Raw genomic sequence first — 20,054 nt, forward strand, 5'->3', positions numbered from 1 at the left:
TACGGAGCTTATGGCGTGACGTATAATGTATGACAGATTCTACGGAGCTTATGGCGTGATATATAATATATGACAGATACTACGGAGCTTATGACGTGATATATAATGTATGACAGATACTACGGAGCTTATGACGCGATATATAATGTATGACAGATACTACAGAGCGTATGACGTGATATGTAATGTATGACAGATACTACAGAGCTTATGACGTGATATATAATATGACAGATACTACGGAGCTTATGGCATGACGTATAATGTATGACAGATACTACAGAGCTTATGGCGTGATATATAATATGTGAGAGATACTACGGAGCTTATGACATGATATATAATGTGACAGATACTACGGAGCTTATGGCATGACATATAATGCATGACAGATACTACAGAGCTTATGGCATGATATATAATATATGACAGATAGTGCAGAGCTTATGACGTGATATATAATGTATGACAGATACTACAGAGCTTATGGCATGATATATAATATATGACAGATACTACAGAGCTTATGACATGATATATAATGTATGACAGATACTACACAGCTTATGGCATGATATATAATATATGATAGATACTATGGAGCTTATGACGTGATATATAATGTATGACAGATACTACAGAGCTTATGACGTGATATATAATATGACAGATACTACGGAGCTTATGGCATGACGTATAATGTATGACAGAAGCCATTTGGTATGACAGATTTGCCATTGCAGTCAGCAAGCTCTTTCAGTTAGAGGATCTCCTGTGTCTGTGAGCCCTGTGTCTAGATGGAAGCACGTGAAAAAGGCCCTTGTGTTGTGTCTGCGGTAATGAGAATGATGGAGGGGTCCCTGAGGGCACTGCCATGGTAGGTGCTGAGCTCTTCAACCCCCACTGGGGTGTCCCAGAGAACGAGTCATCTGGATGTCCAGACTTCAGCTCTAGGATGCACTAGTCAGTTGTCTTCTGGGCATAGAGGTTCCACAGATGCCAAAGAAGCACAAGGGAGGAACAAGTGACACATCTCAAGGGAGGCAGCCCTCTGGAATTCCTGCAGGCTGGCTGCTTGCAATAGGAGCTCAACAGACTCTCAGTTTTGGAATGCAAGCCAGGGCTTTTGCTTTCCCACCATGGTGCAAAGAACAGATCCTGAAAAGACATCCTCAAGGAGGGAGCCCGGCTAGTCATGGATTTGCTCATCCCTTTGCTAGGCTCCTGGGCAGTACCAGGCATGTCCACAGGGCACAATCTGGACGCTCTCTTCTCCTTTGCTGCCTAGGAGCCTGGATGTGAGCTGGGCTCCCTGACCACATTAGACGGGTTTTGACCCCAGCCTGGGCATGCTGTCCGGGAAGAGAGGACTGAGGAACGGCTTTGGTTTTGGGAGGGCACCTGCCAAGCTGACCAAGCCAGCTCCTTTGCCGGTCAGGAGCCTCTGTCTCCACATTGCCCCTCTGCAGCTTATCACCTGAATTTCCGCCTTTTATCATTTTGCTGCACCTTTCTCACATCTTCTCGTTACGCCCTAATGAGCATCGGCTGCCATGTGCAGGTGTGTTCCTCAGTGTCCAGCAGTGTCCCCCTAGGTCCTCCAATGTGTGTGACATTTTGCCCATTGCTTCCCGCCTCAGACCTACCCCACCCTCCCAAGAGCCTACCATGCTTTGTGCTGCGTCACACACATACTAACATGCCTGTACACACATGTGCGGACACATACGCGCACACGTGCAAGCTTCTGACCACTCACGAGGGCCTTCTCCAGTCCGTGTCTTCTCTGACATCTTTTCCATCCATCCACTTCCTCTATGCGCTTGCAGCTCGTGCAGCTACATCCTGCCCCGTCGCCAGAATCTAATACTTACTTCTCCTTGGAAAGCTTCCTGCATGCTAATTGTGTGAGCTCTTGGAGCTGGGCTCCATACCTCCTATGGTAGCAAGTGCTTCATAAATCCTTGAAGTTTGGAATGGAGAGTTGCAGAAGCCGCATGAAGATCCTTAAAAGCCCCACACACTGAAGGGTGCTGGTCGTGCTCCCCATGTGTAATTTAAAATAAAGACAATAATGAACAATAAATGTAAGGAAGAAGAAACATTTCTGATGTTTTAGTGGTCATCATCTTGGTACTTTTTCTGAACTATCAAGTGTCAAACAACAGGGGTGATGCCTGGTGCCACAGGGGTGAGAGTGGTCTGCCCGCTGCTTGGTTCCGACCTTCGCTCGTCAGGTTGGTCCCACTTGCAGAGGATGCACACTGCCACTGGCTCCCAAGTCCTCAGGAACTGTACATCTATGAGACCGCCGTGCTCTTGTAGTAGGCCTTCTCCTACCCTGGGTAGTGAAGTGTCAGTCTCTCCTTTAACTTCCCAGGCCAGTGGAAATTTCCCAGGCCAGGGTCGCCCTCTTCTCTCTGTCCCAGTATCTAGTATGGACATTTGTAGCCTTCTGTGCCTCAGTATCTACTGCTGACCTCCTCGGGGCTGGAAGACGTTATACTGTGTCCTGCTATCCTTGCCGATATCTATATAAAGATGAAACTAGATAAAATGAGCACAGGGGAAAGAAGTCGGAAAAGTCTTGGGAAGGGTGGGCAGGGGCATAGGCAGTTTCAGGCAGGGGTGGGCAGGTGAAGACTGCCTTTCACCACCCTGTGCCCTTTCCTGTTCTGCAAGGCTGTGGTCTGAGGAGAGATAAGCGCCTCGAGGCTTTTTATATTTTCCGCCACCTCAAGACCCCACCACAAGGGCTGCACACGTACAGGCCACTCGTTTGTTCCACAGGCCTGTGGTCGTGTTTGTAGGCCAGTCTGTGAGTGCGCATTCGTCATTCGCTGGCACGGGGCAGTTCTGGACGCTGCTCTGGCAGGTAGGCACGGGCGGCAGGTTTGTGATGTGAGAGAATGGATGAAGCACCCAGGGAGTGTCAGGAGTGCTGAGGATGCCATGGTACCAGGGAACAAACAGTGGCCCGGGAGCTAGAAAATCAGGTCCTGACAGACCCACCTTGGTCATCCAGTGGCTGGTGATCTCCAGGAAGCCCTTGAGAGCACTGGCCTGAGTTTACATCTCTGTCAAAGGAGGGAGTGAGCTAAGCTTCCTTTCAGCTCTGATTCTGAGATCTCGCGCCCCCGTTGCTTAGGTGCTTGTCACATACGCGCGGAGTATCTGGCCTCCCGAGCTTTGCGGCTACATTAGCTGCAGGAGGCAAAAGGATTTCCATCTGCACCTTTGTCCTCTGGAGACTTTGTCCTGGGCACCTTGGCCTGGTATCACTCTCAGCCTCTGTAGGTGAAAGGCTAAGTCCTAGGGCAAATGAAGAGGTCTGATCTGTCCATGTGCCCTTTTGCCTTTAACTTGAGGACTGAAATTTACACACAAAGGGCGTCTGTGTTGGGATCCAAGCTCTGTGGGTGCAGTTATCCCTTTCTGTCCCACTGAGCCTGCCTGACTCTGTCTGTCGGGTCAGGCCACCCTAAGCATAGGAGTCCAGCTCCTCCAGGTGCCATCAGGCAAAGCATTCTTGGATGGCTGTCTCAGAGACTAAACTAATCTAGTAGCAGGTCTGCTCTGCCCTCCTTCAGGAAAGAAAGACTGTGCAGTTTCATAGATGGTCAGATGAAGAGATTTAATGTATTTATTTGAAAAGTCGGAGTCCTTATATTTTCTTTATATGTTCATTTGTAGGCAACTTGGAAAGTCAGAAAAGGATAAAGAACTGTAGCCGGGTATGGTGCCACATGCCTGTAATACTAGCGCTCGGGAGGCTGAGGCAGGAGGATCACTGCAAGTTTGAGGCCAGCCTGGACCACATAGTGAGTTCAAGGTCAGCTTGAACTACATAGTGAGATCCTGTCTCAAAAAAGGGAGTGGGTAAAGAACTCAAGAATTGCTCATCATTTCATGTCCAACTATTTCTCTGTAGTGTTTTTCCTACAGAGAAATAGTTCCAAGGTTTCCTGCTGGATGATTAGGACAGGGGAGGTGGGCAGTAGTGAGAAGGGACAAAGGAGGAGTAGCTACGATCTGTCGAACACTGTCCTTCCTGTTGCCCCCAGTGTGTACAGCTCCTGTCTGCATCTTGTGCCCAGAGCCCGAGCAGGGAGGTTGCTCCAGGGATGCCCCAAGCCCTGGTGGAAGCAGGGGAGGGAAAGCTGGAGAGTGGAGCGGGTCTGAAGAGTGGAAGTGGTTGTCCTCCCACTTCCCTGAGCAGCCTGTCCAGATGCTGCTCCAGAAGGCGTCCAGACATGAGCGTTCGGCAAACCTCCTACCCCCAAAATGACAGTATGCACTGTCATTTTGTCAGAGAGTCTCCTTGTAGCTATCTCTTCAGCTAGATGAACAATAAGTGGATTCTCCAGAAGCTCTGGGTCCTTGTCTCGGTTCTTGTCGCCTGATGTTTGGGGAGAGCTGAGATGCATCCCATGCTTGTGAGCACACTCTTTCCTCGGGTGGATTGGTCTGGTGCTTTGTGTGCTTGAGATGCAGAGCTCTGGAGAGGAGGTTCTGGAAGCTGTCTTCAGGAGGCTGCCGGACCCATCCCAGAGGCTTGCCTAGTCACGGATAGAGAAAGGTCTGATCACGCAGTGGGAGGCAAACAGGAAGTTGGGGAGATACCTCAAAGGAAGTGTGGACTTTTGAAACAGGAAGAGAGACAGAAAAGGTCTGATGTGGGTACAAGCAAGATCCTCCCTGTGCAGAGTCTGGGGGTGGGAGGTTTGCCGAACACTCATGTCGGGAAAGGCGGGCCTTACCGCCCTGCCCGGGTGGCCAGATGCTGGATTGGATCATTTCTGTGAAGGACAAAAAGACTCCTGAGGGTGTTGTTCTGGCTGTGCACTAGACTTCAGTGGGAAGCTTTTAAGAAATCTCGATGTCCCAGAAATTCTGATTAATTGTTTTGGCTTGAAGCTTTTGTAAAAGCTTCATGAAACAATACTTATCCTTAGATGATACAGTACATTCTGATATTTTTTAGTCTATTCCATTTCACTGGAAAAAGAGACTGGTCTTATTCCAGTAAATTGATTTCAAGGCCATTAATTGGCTGTGAGCCACAGTTTTGAAGCTTCTTCTCTGTGTCAGCTCACTCTGCAAAGGTAGGGAAAATAATGTCACTTCTCAGGCTCCCCTGCAGCCAGAGCTCTGAGTGTGATTTAGGGCCTGTGGCACGTTCTGGGTGGCCCAGGCAAGACAAAAGCCCTGCGTGGGAGTGTTGCTGGCCAGTACCAGGCTAGAAGCATCTGGCTCTCTGGGAAGGTTTTCCAGGCCAGGCTGCTATGGAAAGAAGCTGTGGACCTGGGAAAGAAGGTGGGGGGGGGTACCAGAATAACGAGACATCTGCAAGGGCCAGATTTCCCTGTGACAGATTCATTTTACAGAATGAACATTTGAGGCACATTAATCAAGGTGGGCTATAGATCCAACAGCTAAGGCAATTTAGTAGCAAAAAAAAAAAAAGAAATACACTAGGAAGCCATATGGTCTTCCAGTTCCTGCCCTAGCCTGTGATATCACCAAAGTCACTTCTGTGAGCCCATCAAACTTTTGGCAGATACCTACTGTTACTGTTTGGATAAGTGTCCCCCAGAGGCTTTGTTCTAGAGGCTTGGTCCCAGCCCATGGCTCTGTGGAGAGGGGTGGAACCTTTACAAAGTGGGAGAACATTAAGTTGCTGGGGACGCACTTGCGAAGGGTAGTTGGGACCCAGCCCCTTCTTCTCTTTGCTTCCCGGCTGCCCAAGGCGAGCATTTTCTGCCATGTGCTCCCGCCAGGAGGTACTGTGCTGCCACAGGCTCAAAAGCAAAGGAGCCAACTGAGCAGGGACTGAAACCTCTGAAACTGTGAATCAAAATAAACTTTTCCTCCTTGTAAATTGATTGCCTGAGGGATTTTGTCACAGCGATGGAAAGTGACTGACATACCTGCCGAATGCCTCCTAAACCAGGTCTGGGTGAAAGTGCTGCGGGTCCAGCAGTGACCAAGACAGACAAATCCCTACCTGTGGTGCTCACATCCTGATAGAGGGGAGATTGACCATAAACATTAAACAGACAACAGAGTGTGCCCAGTGGGTGTAAGCCATGGAGAGAAAAACAGCAGGAAAGGAGAGAGAGCATGGCGTGGGAGGACTGCTGCTGTAAACAGGATGGTCATTGCCAGGTGACAGGTGGACAGAGACTGAAGGGAGGAGGGGCTGGGCCAGGTGCCTGGATCAGGAGAGCTGCTGGGTGGGAGAGTGCGAGGCAGAGGCCCCACGGCTGCACTGGGCCAGCAGAGCACTGGATGGACCTGCAGGGCAGCAGCAGAGTGTGGGAGCTGTGGGTGTGGGCTCAGGAAGGTGACAGGCTGGTCACGCAGGTGCTCTCCTCCCTCCTCGGGGGGATGCCGGGGCCAGGCGGGGTTATGAAACGTGTTGTGTTATAACGCACACTCAACCTATGGCTGCTTCCCTCAGAAGAGACTGCAGGGGGATTGAGGAGAGGCAGGTGGCCTTGTAGGAGGCTCTGGGCATCGTGCAGGTAAGCAGTGCAGGTAACTCAGAGATCGATGGACTGTAGTGGGGTGAGAGAAAGTGAATCATGGGTGATGCCTCCCACCCGAAGGAACCGTAGAGAAGCTGAGAACACTGGTTTCTTTCTCTAATTCTTTCTTTCTCTTCCCCTCCCTTGCTTTTGAAGGATGGAAGTTGAACCCAGGATCTTTGCATTGAGCCACATCCCTAGCCTTCTAAATTTATTTTATTTTATTTTAAAATTTTAAGACAGGGTCTCGCTAAGTTGCTAACTTGCCCAGGCTAGCTTTGAACTGTGAAACTAGATACAATTTTATATTCCCAGAGTGCTGTGATCACAGGCATGGGCCAGCACTGTTTTTTTTTTTAACAGCTGCACTAGACGGGCAGAGGGAGGCGGCAGAGAGCCTGGATCTTTTCTTTTAGTGGATCCTTGAGTAGCCTGTGCAAGGTCAGTGTGACATCCCTAAGCTCTGGTTCAGTGTGTAGCCATTGTTCACAAGAACTGGGCCTCCACAAGCAATTTTTTACCAGCTGCTCAAGCACCAGAAAGACTCGCAAAACTGGCCCCCAAGCTGGGGAGCAGCGTTGCTCAGTGGCGCCATCAAGCGGTGAGAAAAAAAGGGGAAAATCGTTTTTTTCAAAATCTGGGCTGATGAACGCTGCTGGTGTACATGAAAAAGACCTTCGAAAGTTTCTGTGCCCTACCATATATCCAAGCCAGAGGAAAGCGTTTGGTAGGTTTCCCATGTTCCTGAGGTTTCTAAGTATGTGGCACCCAGCTGCTAATTAAATTTCTGGTATTTCCTCCATTTCCATAAACTGCAAAGGGTTCCATTGTGAGGGGAAGGGTAAAACCCACCCCAGGAAGGCTTCCTGAACCAACCGAGGCCAGCTGCGCGCAAAGTTAGCCTCTGAATTGGGTGACCAGCTCTTTCTGGTTTGTCTGGGATTTCCCTGGCCAGAGCATCAAAAACCGCAAGTTCCAGAGACCCCATTGCTCCCAGGCAAACCAAGGCAGTTGGTCCCTCTGACCTCCAGCCAACCCTTGGGCTGTAAGCCTCATGACAGCTACATGGCTTCATCTTAGAGAAATAGGTTTAAACACCTCACTGATAAAGCCGGGCGTGGTGGCGCACGCCTGTAATCCCAGCACTTGGGAGGCTGAGGCAGGAGGATCATGCCGAGTTCAAGACCGGCCTGGGTTACAAAGTGAGCTCAAGGCCAGCCTGAGCTGCATATCAAGACCTTGTCTCAAAAAGACCAAAACAAAAACAAAAACACCTCACTGATGTAAACAACAAAAAGGAAGAATTTAAGTTAATTTTATGGCCCTGGGTCATATGCTTGAAACTATGGACCATATTTTTCAAAGCAATTTTGTCAGATAAACGTATTTGAAAAATCAAAACAAAAATTTTATCCTCTGCTTGTTGCCCAATAAGAAGAGCAAAGCACTCTCAGTTTGGAAATGGCCTGTTTTTTTTGTGGAACATTTAACACTTGAATACCATACTTTACAGTAAAAAAAAACGAGGCAGTTTGCGGGGACTCCACGGAGAATTTGCTGTTGTCATTTCCTGTGGCCTAGATGGAGAATGACACAGGGAACTGACTTCTAGTGGAAGTCATGTTTTGTTTCAATCCTGGATTATATAAAAAACTTTTTCTTTGAAATTCATTTGAATGAAACAAAAGGTCACATTGACGCTACTGCTTTACAGGAAATTGATGCCTTCACCTTCTAAAGTTTTTAAAAATCTGTTTTGGGATGAATACCGAAGTAATACATGGCATAACAATAAATCCTATTCGTGTCATGTAAGAACTGGCTTTGCTGAGCAAGAAAACAGTGAGTTCTCTGTGGCTATGTACCTGATTGGGGAGGCCTTCTGTCCATCAGGAAGTGGGTGATGTAAGGAAACAAAGAAATTTAATCTCTCTAGTGACCAAAAAATGCATTTTGAGACCACAGTGAGCGACATATTTTACCCTAATTACCAGGCAGAAATGAAGAAGTCAGATAATGTTAAGTACTGTAGAGAATGTGGAGCAGATAGGTCCCATACACTGCTGATGGGAACAGAAAGGGAAACAAGTGCCTTGGGGACGGTTTGGCAGAGTCTTACAGAAGGAGAATTTGCATAATCTGTGGTCAGGGCTGCATTGCCCTTAGGCCTGTGGTGAGGCAGAAACATCGTGGTAGACCCAGAACCTGAGGAAAGCTACTCATTTCCTGGCAGCCAGGAAGCAGAAAGAAAGCAAAAAAGAGCCAGAAGGGAGGGGACCAACGTCTGGAGATGGTTCCCATGCTCACTTTATGTTTATTAATCTTGGTTTAGAATTAGGCGTACATGTAGTAGTTGTACATTAGTGGAATATGCATACAGTGCACAGATAAAATCAGGATAATTAGCATTTCCCTTTGTAGCTTTGATCTCTCTTGAAAGATCTCTTCCCTCGTCCTGGTGGTGCAAATTGTCTTATGACCTCAGATTAGTTACTTTACCTCTCTGCGCCTTAATTCTTTCATCTACATAATGAAAGAGTTAGCTGGCTTATTTCCCCCAGCTCTTATGTTCAGAGACTGTGGGTTTTCACTTATTCTAAAATGGTTTTGGTTAGTTTCTTTCTTTTTTTAGGTTTATAAAACCCGCCTTTATTAATAAATTGTAAGAAATACAAATATTCCAGCAACATAAACAGACACTTAATAGCATCCTATCTTTCAAGTTTTTGAATATAACAAAATTATCAAATCCTGAAACAAGGCAGTCAGAATCCCATAGCCCAGTCACAGTGGGAAGCAGACTTTCTCCTCCCCCAGACCTCATTTTGAAAGGGGATCACAGCAAACTTGGGGTAGTTACAGGCAGAGAGAATCACAGGATGAAGAGGATGGTTTGCTCCAGAAGCGCCTCCTGCCAAGTGAAAGGAGCATGGGCAGCTAGCTAAATCCCCACATCCTCTCTTATGGTTGAGTATACAGATATTTACTGGCATTTAAAAAGAGGAAAAAAGCAAAACCAGGCACCCCGCTCCTTTACAAAAAAAAATGGCAGCTGAAGGACAAGAATGATTAAGTAACCCACTGAAGGCCACAAGTAGAAAGTGGGCTTACCTTTCTTAAATACTTGGCCTGCCTGGGGCACTTGCTATATGAGGCTGCAGGCTCAGAAGAGGGGAGAGGCACCAAAACTGCATGGGGCCCACTTCCCAGGGAGTGACCCCCTTGAGACACCCACATTTTTAGTAAAAGAAGCTTCTGGGCCACTGTTAACAGAGGTGAATCTACACATTTACAGAAAAAGTTTGGGAGCTGGGAGGGAGCTTAAATAGAAGGCCCCGGGTTAACTGAAGGCAAACTCACAGTAGCAGGGGACCCATGGGCCAACAGTGCACAGAATGGAAACCCTTGTCTGACCCTTTAATGGAGCGATCATGTCCGAAGCTCCCCCGATAAGAGGGACAAGAACATCAGGCTATTGATTGAGAAGCCCAATCAGAGAGACCCACTGTGTTTCTGAAGAGGGATCTTGAAGAACTGAACCTGGTAGGGCTTGAGTTGGTGCTGACACCAGGCACAGTGGCCACTGAGACAAACCAGAGACGTCCCCAAGGCTGGGCTGGTGGCAAGCCCTCGCATAGACTGGGGAAGTGCAGCCCTCTGTCCTGCCCTCCTCGTAAGTCTGCCTGAACCCTGCCAGGAGCAGGCCTCAGAGTTGTCACTTGCCCCAACACACTATGCAACTAGAAAGCAGAGAGCAGATGGCTGACTCTGGTTGACATGGTCCAGCCCAGTTTAGATTTGGCCGTATCGCTTCTCCGGGAAAGGCAAGAAGGGAGAATGGAGCATGGAAGTCCTGCAAGGGAGCAGGTGGGGTTCTGATAGGGGCAAGGCCTGGGAAGCTGGGGCTTCATGCGGAAGCAGCAGGCTCAGTTCTACCAAGCCGTCTTAGTCTTTGGTCGTGGGTCACAGTCCAAACACTTGGATAAGCCTGATAGGAATGGGGTAGCACAGCCTCTCCCTCCTTCTATGAAAACAAGGACATCCAAAAAAGGGCAGAATGGGTTCTTGGGACTCAATCAGCTTCCAACATCTTACTGCTTAGTCACAGAAGCTTCGCCAGGCCAAATGGGTGAAGACTCGGGATAGGGCTTCAGAAAGACACCCCTCCTCCAATAGTGGAATGGCAGTGGAGGCCAGGACCCGGGTCTGAAACCAGAGCTGGTCTTAGTTTCTGAGCACCCTTTTTCCTTTAGGAGATGGCCTTCCTGGCTAGCTCCTGGAGCCTCCTGCCCTTCACCTGTGGTGGGATCCATAGCCACAGGGATGATGCTGGGGAAAGGCTTACAGGAATGTCGGGGCATCTGTCACTTCCGTGACAGCGAAGATATACGAGGCCGCCCACATTGGGACAAGGAGGAAAGTGGAACACAACACTCCAGAAAGAGCTAGCCAGCTACCACTCAGAACCATGAACTGCTGCTCTACCACCTGTTTTTTCCCAAATTGGTTGGTTTCTGATGCTGATCTAGTGTGTAGAGGCTGAACAGGGTAATAGGATGAATCCTTTCCAGGAAACAATTCACATGCTTTGTGATACCACCTCCAGGGAAGACAGAGGTGGGGATGGAATTCCCTCCCATCCCAGAGGATGAGGGAGGAGGAGAGAACCCCACCCAGCCCCCAGGGGAGGCCTTGATTATGCAGTGATGCTGAGGTAGGGTCCCAGTGACAGCAGCACTTTGCCCTTTGTTTTCCACCCTGGGGAAACTTACATTTTGTGACTTTTTTTTAAGCATTCACTATGAAGAATCTTTGAAAACCAGAGACACCCAGAGTGCAGGTCTGGGAGGGCCTCTCTCATTCTTGTTACTGGGGGCAGAAGGCTGGCAAACCAAATAGTAGGAACACCTGTTCCCCTCAGTTCTGGAAAAGCAGGGGTTGTGAGCCAGTGAGCGGAAGAGTGACAGCCAGGAAGGACGAAGACAGGAGCTGGCAGAGCACAGGGCCGGGCTCCAGGGGGTGCGACAAGAAAGAACCTGGTCCAAGCAACAGGAGAGGCTGGGGCAGCTTGGAGCACCCATCCTAGCCTTTGGAACAAAAGTGCCTGCACCGGCACCAGCAGAGAGTCCCCAAAGAGCAGACTTATAGAAAGAAGCTCAGGTGATCTATGAGCCAAGAGGGTGCACACTCACGCTTTGGAGATTTACCCCTCCCCTGAACCCCAGCACCTCCAACATTCATCCCAGACCCAGGATCGCAGCTTTGCCAGAAACAAACCAGGCCCAATGCTCCATGTTTGAAATTTCAAGTGTCAAAAGAATGGAAATAAGTCATATATCCTCTTCCAGGGCAGGGAGACCACCTTCACTGCAGGATCCAGATTATGGCAGGTGGTGAGGCAGGCAGGCCTACTGCCCAAACCCTGGGGAGACATGGTGTTATGGTTTATGTCTAGATGTCCCCACAAAAGGCCTATGCAGTCATAGGTGGGCCTATTTCAGAGGTGGCTGGATCTAGAGTACGTGATGCTGGGATTAAGGGTGTGTGATCACTAAATCAGCCCACTGATTGGTTTGGCATAGCCCTAATCCCCATAGCCTATATAGAGCATAAAGGGGGCAGAAATAAGCTGTTAAGGTCCCTTGCTTGCTTTGCTATCTTCTGCCTGCCATGAACTATTTTTCCTTCGTGACACCCCTCTGCCATGCCACCCTGCCTTACAACCAACCGATTATAGACTGAAGCCTCTGCAGACTTTGAGCTAAATAAACCTTTCCTCCTTTAACTCTGGGTGTCAAGCATTTTGTCTCAGCAACAAGAGAAAAGTAACTAAGACACACAGAGAGGAGGTAGGCACCCAGCTGGAGGCAAGGGCAACTTTTGGGTCACAGGATCTGATGGTCATTGGGTAGTAAGCAATGTAATTGGGTTCTGGAAACAAATCATCATCTTCCCAGAAATGGCATCTTTTTGTCTGGAGCAGCTAGCTGGAGAAAGTTTTCAGAAAGGCATGTGCCTGGGGCATCCAAAAGGCAGCCTCTGGGCCACTTCCTTTTTCCTTTGCACAGACCTTCCAACCCTGAGGAAAGGCCATGGTCTGGCAACAGAGCCTGCAGTAGTCTGTTCCTGTAATGCTCAGTGGCTTGGAGGGTGACGGGAGAGGAGATGGAGTAACTTGGGAATAGTTTCAATCTTTTTGCTTCTCCCCCGCTGAACACCCTGGGGCCACGATTCTTCGTAAATCAGTCAGTCAGTTGTCTGTCTGTCACACACACACACACCCCTGTCTTGGGAACCCAACTTGGAACAGGCATTTCTGGCTATTGTTGGTGTGATCTGCACACCTGGCATTGAACCTGCCCCATAGCTCTTTCTAATCACCTCTATTTCCAGGCGGCACTTGGTGAGGCGGTCCAGCTTCTGCTCCATCAGTCAGGTTGATTAGAGAGGCACAGCGTAGCAAAGGCCCCTCCTGGGGATGACACTGCTTTGAAGGAGGAAGGCTAAGAGGTCTACAGCTGCCCAAGGCTGGTGTACACATCATCTGCTCTGCTTCATTCCTTGAAGATTGGGATCAGGTTGAGCAACTCCTTATCTGCCATGTCATCGAACCAGGACTGCAAGGCATTGCATTCTCCAGGTGGAAGATGTAGGAAGCCGGCAATGTCCCAGACGAGTGTTTTCCTCAGGTCCCTCTCCAGGGGGCTGAGGTCATCGAAAGAGCAGCCCTGGACTCATGGAACAGGCGGGGCTGGAGCGCCCCATACTAGGCCAGCAAGTCCATCACAGGTTAGGCATACTTGATCAGGCCGGCGGTGCAGAGAACGTATTTCGAGCCCCACCCCCCAGGAACTCATCCACGCAAGGCCTCTTGAGCACTTACGTGTGTGAGTGGTCGCCTCCATCCCTTCAGGCACTATGAAGTCAAGAGGGATAACTGGCTTAAAGGAACAGTATACAAGGGTTTCTTCCAGGCCAACGACCACACCGCTCCTTCCTTGACCTTCCTGTCACTTCTAGGAGTAGCCAGGTCCCAGGGATCTGATAAAACTGGTACTGGAGACACTGCAGCAGATCTGACATAGCAGTGGTGTTGGTTTTTTCCCTGTCCGTGGCAAGTTCAGTGGAACAACTGACTGGCCAACATGCTGGGCATGGAGACAGCAAAAGAGGGCCTTGAAGATGGTAATTTCATGCAGCGTTATAGGAGAAGACTTGGAGACAAGGCCTTGCTTGGTGAGCACGAGGGAATCTTCCCTCCTAGCCTGGGTGATGATGGAACCTGTTCCATCTAACGATCTCGGGGCCCTGGGCTGGCTGGGTGTGAGGACAGGTTGGCACACAGGCTCTCTTCTCAAGGCAGAATATTTCACGTCTGCAATTTTGAGGCTGCAAAGAGTCCTGTTGCTTGTTGTGATGCCCTCAGGCAATCTTTTCTAGTCTCTTGTTCCTTCTCAGCAATCGAGATCTCCTCTGTTCTATCTTTGCAGTTCACAGCTTTACTGGAGCTTCCTTTCTGGCCAAACTCAATATTTTAAACCATTCTACTGATTTTCTGCCCTGGATTCTCAGCATAGGTCTGGTTAAAAGCCCCCAACAGTAAGTTGGCCACTTTAATCTCAGTCTCAGGCAAAGTCTCTAGACACAAGAAAGTGCAAACAAACTTTATGCCAAGGCATAACCCACACTGTCTGGAGTCGGACCACCATTGCAGTCCTTCTTCCTAGCAGAACCCTCCTGAGCCCGGCCTTTACCAGAACTGTTTTGATTACCGGACCATTTCTGAACTCTGACTAGAATTGCCCATCAAGTACAGCTTAAGGCATTCCAGGGCTGCTTTTTCAGCTATCATCTCCGAACCTTTACACTTTCCCCAAGCCAGTTCCAAAGGCTCCTAAAGCACATGGTCAGGTAGTCACAATGCCAACTCCATTCTTTGTATCAAATTCTGTTTTAGTTACTTTTCTCACTGCTGAAACAAACTATCCAACACCCACAAGTTAAGGGAGGAAAGATTTCTTTAGCTCACAGTTTGTAGAGGTTTCAGTCCATCACTGGCTGGCCCCAAGGCAGGATGGCATGGCAGATAGGCATCACAGAGATTTCAGAGTTTGCAGAATCTGCCCTTCTTTACAAACTCATTTACTAAAATCTCTCCCCTCTTGAGCTGTGAACTCTCCCACACACTTCCTGACTCTCCCAAGTTCTTGTTTTGTGTTCTGGCCTTTTGAAGAAGGAAAAGACACCCAATCCAGGAGACATGCCTTTAAGCAGAGGGGAACTATTTTAATGCCACTAGTTAGCATTCTATTATAAGGAAGAGTTCTCCTGCCCATAAACGCTTTAGGACTTTTAATTTCATTAGTAATAGTATCATTGATAGTCGTTATAGTATCAGTGTGGATTCAGGGATTTAAAAAATTATTCCATGTGTTATAGCCCATTCCTGAATTACTTGATGCTCGAATTGTTACAAAATTGGCCAAAAGATCTTTCAAGCTGGTGTACTTTTTGACACCTCTTCAGTTTTCGAGCTCTTCCTTACTTCCTGGTCATTCTAGGTTTGTCTGTTACTTCTCTCAGTGTCAGCCTTGGGATCAACTACTCCTCCGAAGAGCTTGCTTACTTTCAACGCAGAATAGAAGTTAGAAGCCACAACTCGGGCTTTCTTGCTACTGGGATGTCTTTGTTTCTAAGATCTGGTTTAAGGTCCATAAGAGATAGGAAACATGTTTTTAAAAATCAGAAATTAATACTGATCTTATTCCAGCCCACCAGCATGAAACTCTTCTTCTGATTCCATATTTTTTTTTTCTTCCATTTCATTTTTGGTTTCTTCATCTTGAATTTCCTTTGCTCCTAATTAGGAAAAACACAAAAAAAAAACAGGCTGGGGATGTAGCTCAGTGGTAGCATAGCAGGTGCGAAAGACTTAGTTTCCATTCTTAGCACTGCAAAGAACAAAAAGCACCCCCCCACACTTCCCCATCAGCGATGGCCCCGCACAAAGGAGATGCACTTTCAGTTAGAGGTGAGGGTGTACACATACCCTGGGGCTTTAAGGTACCCGCAGGCAAGGGAAGACAGAAAGGAAATACCACCAGGTTCACTTTGTTTTTTCAATCACTGCAAGATTTCACGTATCACTTAAATAACAGTGATAAGGCAAAAAAAAAAAAAAAAAAAAAAAAAAAAAAAGCTCTGCATAGACTGTCCGTACTGCTGTCGACCCACACCTCCTTGGGCTCAGGTGAGGGACAGCGACGAAGACTGCTTCTGCGTGCTAAAGTAGCTAACTAACCAAGGATCACGCCCGAAAGGTAGGGACAAAGGGCGGGACACAAAGCACGGGCAATGCCGCCGAGGTTCCCCTCAACTCCTCCACCCACGCGGAAGTTGGTGGGGCGCCGCTGGCCGGCGCTCGCCGAGTGTTCCCTCAGGTCATCTGAGGACACGCGGGCGCCCGGCCGGAAGGGGCGGGCCCCGGAGGAGCGGTCCGTTTTGATTGGCTAAGGTGCGCGGAGCACGAGCCAGACCGCGCGCCCCGCCCGCGCAGCACGCCGCGTTCACGTGCAGCCGCACGCCCGCCGCTGCGTGCCGCGAGCGCCTCCCATGGTGCCCCGCGCCGCCTGCGCCGGCTCGTGAGCGCCGCGTGGAGCCGCGGGCGGGCGGAAGCTGCCGGGCTCCCACCCATCCTCTGGTCTGCGGCTGTTTTCCCGGCGGGGAGGGGGGTTTCCGAGAAAGCTGGGAGCGGCTGGGTTTTGTAAATACGCCGGAGGCAATAGGTCCAGCAGGTGTTTTGCGGAGCCCAGGAGTCGGGCGGGGCCGGGGTGCCTGCCCCAGACCCCGAGGCGAACAGTTCCGAGCACGGCCGGTGTGCAGTTTGTGTGCTTGTGTCAGAGCGGGCTGCGCGTGCAGCTGCGTGGCAGGGGGTGCGTGAAACCGTCTTCTCCGATCTGTGCGACCGCAGCCCGCAGGGGACCCCGAGGCTATTCCCAGCGCCCCCCCCCCGTTTCCAGATCCACCTGGGACCCCGAATGAATTGTCTATGGTTCCGCCCAGCTCTCCAGTAAGAGGGCCCGAGATTAGTTTGGGGCGGGGAGGGGGAGTTGCTACACTGGTGAGTGGTGAGGAAATGTCTGCGAGGCGTGGTTACGAGAACTGGGGATGTTTAACCCAGACAAAGCAGTCCTGAGGGGGTATGTGACCTGTGTGTGCAAGTATTTGAAAGATTCATGTAAACAAGAGGTTGGACACCGCTCATGCCAGCGATGGGACAAAAGGGATTTTTTAGAGGAGATGAATTTGAGGTCATTTACAGAGCAAGGGTAAGCATGGGCGCTTGGGGTTCTCCCGAGGAGCCAAGTACAGCTGGAGGATGTTTACGTTTATTAGAGAATAGTGAAGCTAAGATTAAGAATTTTCGAAGGGTGTAGCGGCACTCGCCTGTAATCCCGGTACTGGCAGGCTGAGACGGGATCATCGCGAGTCTGAGGCCAGCCTGGGCTACTTCGTGAATAGTGGGACCCTGTCTCAAAACACCAACAGAAGGGGCAGCCCACTTTCCAGGTTCCCTTTTATCTCTTAGAAGCTCTCTTTCCCTCAATAAGTATTTCCTACTCTTAAAAAAATTTTTTTTCCCCAGAATTTTCATCTGCCAGCTTCCAAAGCCTTTACCTTTTCACGGTGCATCAGTTTTTCAGGCTGGTTTTAAACTCACTACGTAGCCCAGGCTGGCCTTTAAATCGCAGTGATTCTCCTGCCTCAGCTGGGGTTACGGGCATATACCACCATGCCCTGCTTTTTCTTTTTCTTTTTTGTAGTATTGGGGATTAGTTCCATGTAATGCCTCGGTTCCCAGTCCCGAAGAAAACAAAAACACACCAAAACCCTACTAAGGAATAATCATGATTTTGGATTTGCAAATGTGACCGTAGCTTCCCACCGCCATCCACCTTTCTCACTTTCTCCTAGTCTTTCAGATTCCATACTCCTCCACCCACCCCATCTGCCTAGGTCAAGCTAGAAGTGAGACCCACCCAGGAGCAACTAAGAACCAAAGGAGTGACTTTGACCTGAATGCATTTTAGCCCTCGAGGCTGTACCAGGTACAGTGCCTTGAAAAGTCAGGCTGAAATGTCTGTGCTGGTCTGAATCTGTTGTCCCAGGATGGGATGTTTAAGCACACGGAGGATCCGTGATGGAGGCAACCCTCTCAGAGCTGTTGGCTTTGTTTTATGAAATAATAAATTTCATATTTTCTGAAGACAAGCATTTTGGTAGGACTCTTGGTCTGTCTCCACCACATTGTCAAATATTAACCATTTTGACAGCCTTTGGAAGAAGATAGGCGTTATAGAAGGTATATAAAAAAGAAATACTTGCTTTTGTTGGATTTTTGACTGATGTGGTGACAATTTCCTAAGAGGAACCCAACCAGAATCAGACATATTGACATATTGACTTCTATAATTCCAGCTATTGGAAGGCTGAGGCAGGAAGACTGCAAGTGTAAGGCCATCTAGGCAACTTAGTAGAGACTGTCTCAAGGGATGGGGGTGTAGGTTAGTAGTAGAGTGCTTACTTGTACAAACAAGGTCCTGGGTTCAATCCCTAACACACATACACACAAAATCCAGCCAGAAAATAGCAACTAATCGTGTACCGCCTAGAGTAGTGGTGGTGAACCTTTTAGAGACCAAGTGCCCAAACCGCAACCTAAAACCCACTTGCTTATCAAAAAGTGCCAACACTGCAATTAAACGTGAAGGCTTGGCTGCTGGGGCGATGCTGGGATGATTCGGTTTGAGTGCTGGCAGACGGCTCTGCATCCTGCTGTGCCACCACTGCCCGAGAGGAGTTTGCCAGAAGCGGCATGTATGTGAGGTCACCTCTTGTGCTGAGCACTATTTCTAGAGCTCCAGGAGACGGTGGTATGGATCTCCCTGATGGTAGATGCACTGAAGGGAGAGTGTCTTCTCCATTCTTTCTCTTAGGTCTGAAGAGTATAGCGAGGTCTCCGTGGCTCAAAGCAGGGCAGGATTTGAGTTTTAATGAGTAGAAGGATGCAGGGAGCTCAAAACTAGATCGTAATGGAATCGTTGGGAGGCATAGAAGGCAGGATTCATCAGCGAATGCAGAGTAGACCTACTTTCCCTGGCATATTTGATTTCCGTCCTGGGCCATTGCATCTGTTCCCTTAGAGTGATCCTGGGGTAGGGTGCCGACGAACTTGTCACTGCTGACTCCTAGGTGGAGAGGGTTATATAGCACCGAGAGGGAGGCTGCCAGTGCCTACAGAGGGCGTACAGATACACAGGAGCCTTAAAAGCGCCCCGAATTTTACACCTCTGAATAGGGCGGAATCCCAGCTGTGGAGCCATTGTACAAAACTGGCCTTGAGGATTAGCAATTAGAGCGAAGAGACCGGCTTCTGGTTGATTCTCAGTTTTACATTTTCATAATGTTTTATGTCTTGAATGTGCATTTCTTTAATTCTTTCCCCATTTCTTTTAGGTTCCAGTTGTAGGATACGGAGAAGATTGAGATATTGATTGTATTTGGTTACTTTCTGGGAAGACTACTTTTTTTTTTTAACTTTTTTTTTATTAGTATGTATTTGTCCTACATATTGATCACATTCATCACAGAGAATTTGTACCTGCACATAATATGTCTTTTTTCTGTCTTTTTGAGACAGGGTCTCACTATGCAGTTCAGGCTGGCCTTGAGCTCACTTTGTAGGCCAAGTTGGGCTCGAACTCACAATGATCCTCCTGCCTCAGCGAGTGCTGGGATTACAGGCATGCGCTACCACGCCTGGCCATGTTTTAACCGCCCCCTCCATTCCTTTTCATTTAATGGGGAGGGAAAGAAACAAATACAGCTTTCTTTATTCCCTATTTGTAGTTACCTTACTGTTTGGAGAATTGTTTTTTTTTTTTTTTTTTGAGACAAGGTCTCTCTGTAGTCCAGGCTGGTCTTGAAGTCACTATGTAGCCCAGGTTGGCCTTAAACTTGTGGCGACCCTCCTGCCTTAGCCTCCCAAGAGTGGTGGGATTACAAGAGTGCAGCACCACGACCAGCTTGAGAAATACTATTATTATTATTATTATTATTATTTTATTATTTTTGCATTACATTTCTTGGGCTTCTGTTTGGGCTTCTTTTGAAGTAGCAAATAAGTAAGGGTAAGGAGTTGTGCCTTGGGCCCACTCTCTGGTTCTTTAATGAGACAGATTTTGCCTTTAAACAAAAGCACTTTGTTTACCAGCACTCCCGAAATAGATACTATACTTAACTGCAAGAAGGGAGGTGGTGTGCCAGGAAGCAATTTACAAGCGCTTATAAACTGGGCGTGGTGGCGCACACCTATAATCCCAGCATTCAGGAGGCTGAGGCAGGAAGGATCATTGTGAGTTCAAGACCAGGCTGGGCTACAAGGTGAGCTCAAGGCCAGCCTGAGCTGCATAGTGAGACCCTGTCTCAAAAAAAAAAAAAAAAAAAAAAAAAAAATCGCTTCTA

General features: G+C 48.6%; 1 protein-coding gene across 2 annotated transcripts in view; it reads left to right on the top strand.

The window, feature by feature from the left end:
- The window catches only part of Pfkfb3 (6-phosphofructo-2-kinase/fructose-2,6-biphosphatase 3), a 106,388-nt gene that overhangs the window by 14,849 nt on the left and 71,485 nt on the right, over positions 1–20,054 (top strand). The window contains exon 1 of one of the 2 annotated variants that reach the window (XM_005383866.2): positions 13,661–13,766. The exons of the other annotated variant lie outside the window; for it this stretch is intronic. Within the exon in view, the coding sequence (XP_005383923.2) occupies positions 13,676–13,766 (91 nt within the window). The 5' untranslated portion in view covers positions 13,661–13,675. Of the gene's footprint in view, positions 1–13,660; positions 13,767–20,054 lie in introns of those variants that run through there. 2 annotated transcript variants of the gene reach the window in all.

Source organism: Chinchilla lanigera, unplaced genomic scaffold (genome assembly GCF_000276665.1).
Source record: "Chinchilla lanigera isolate Chin_1 unplaced genomic scaffold, ChiLan1.0 scaffold00020, whole genome shotgun sequence".
NCBI classification, from domain to species: domain Eukaryota; kingdom Metazoa; phylum Chordata; class Mammalia; order Rodentia; family Chinchillidae; genus Chinchilla; species Chinchilla lanigera.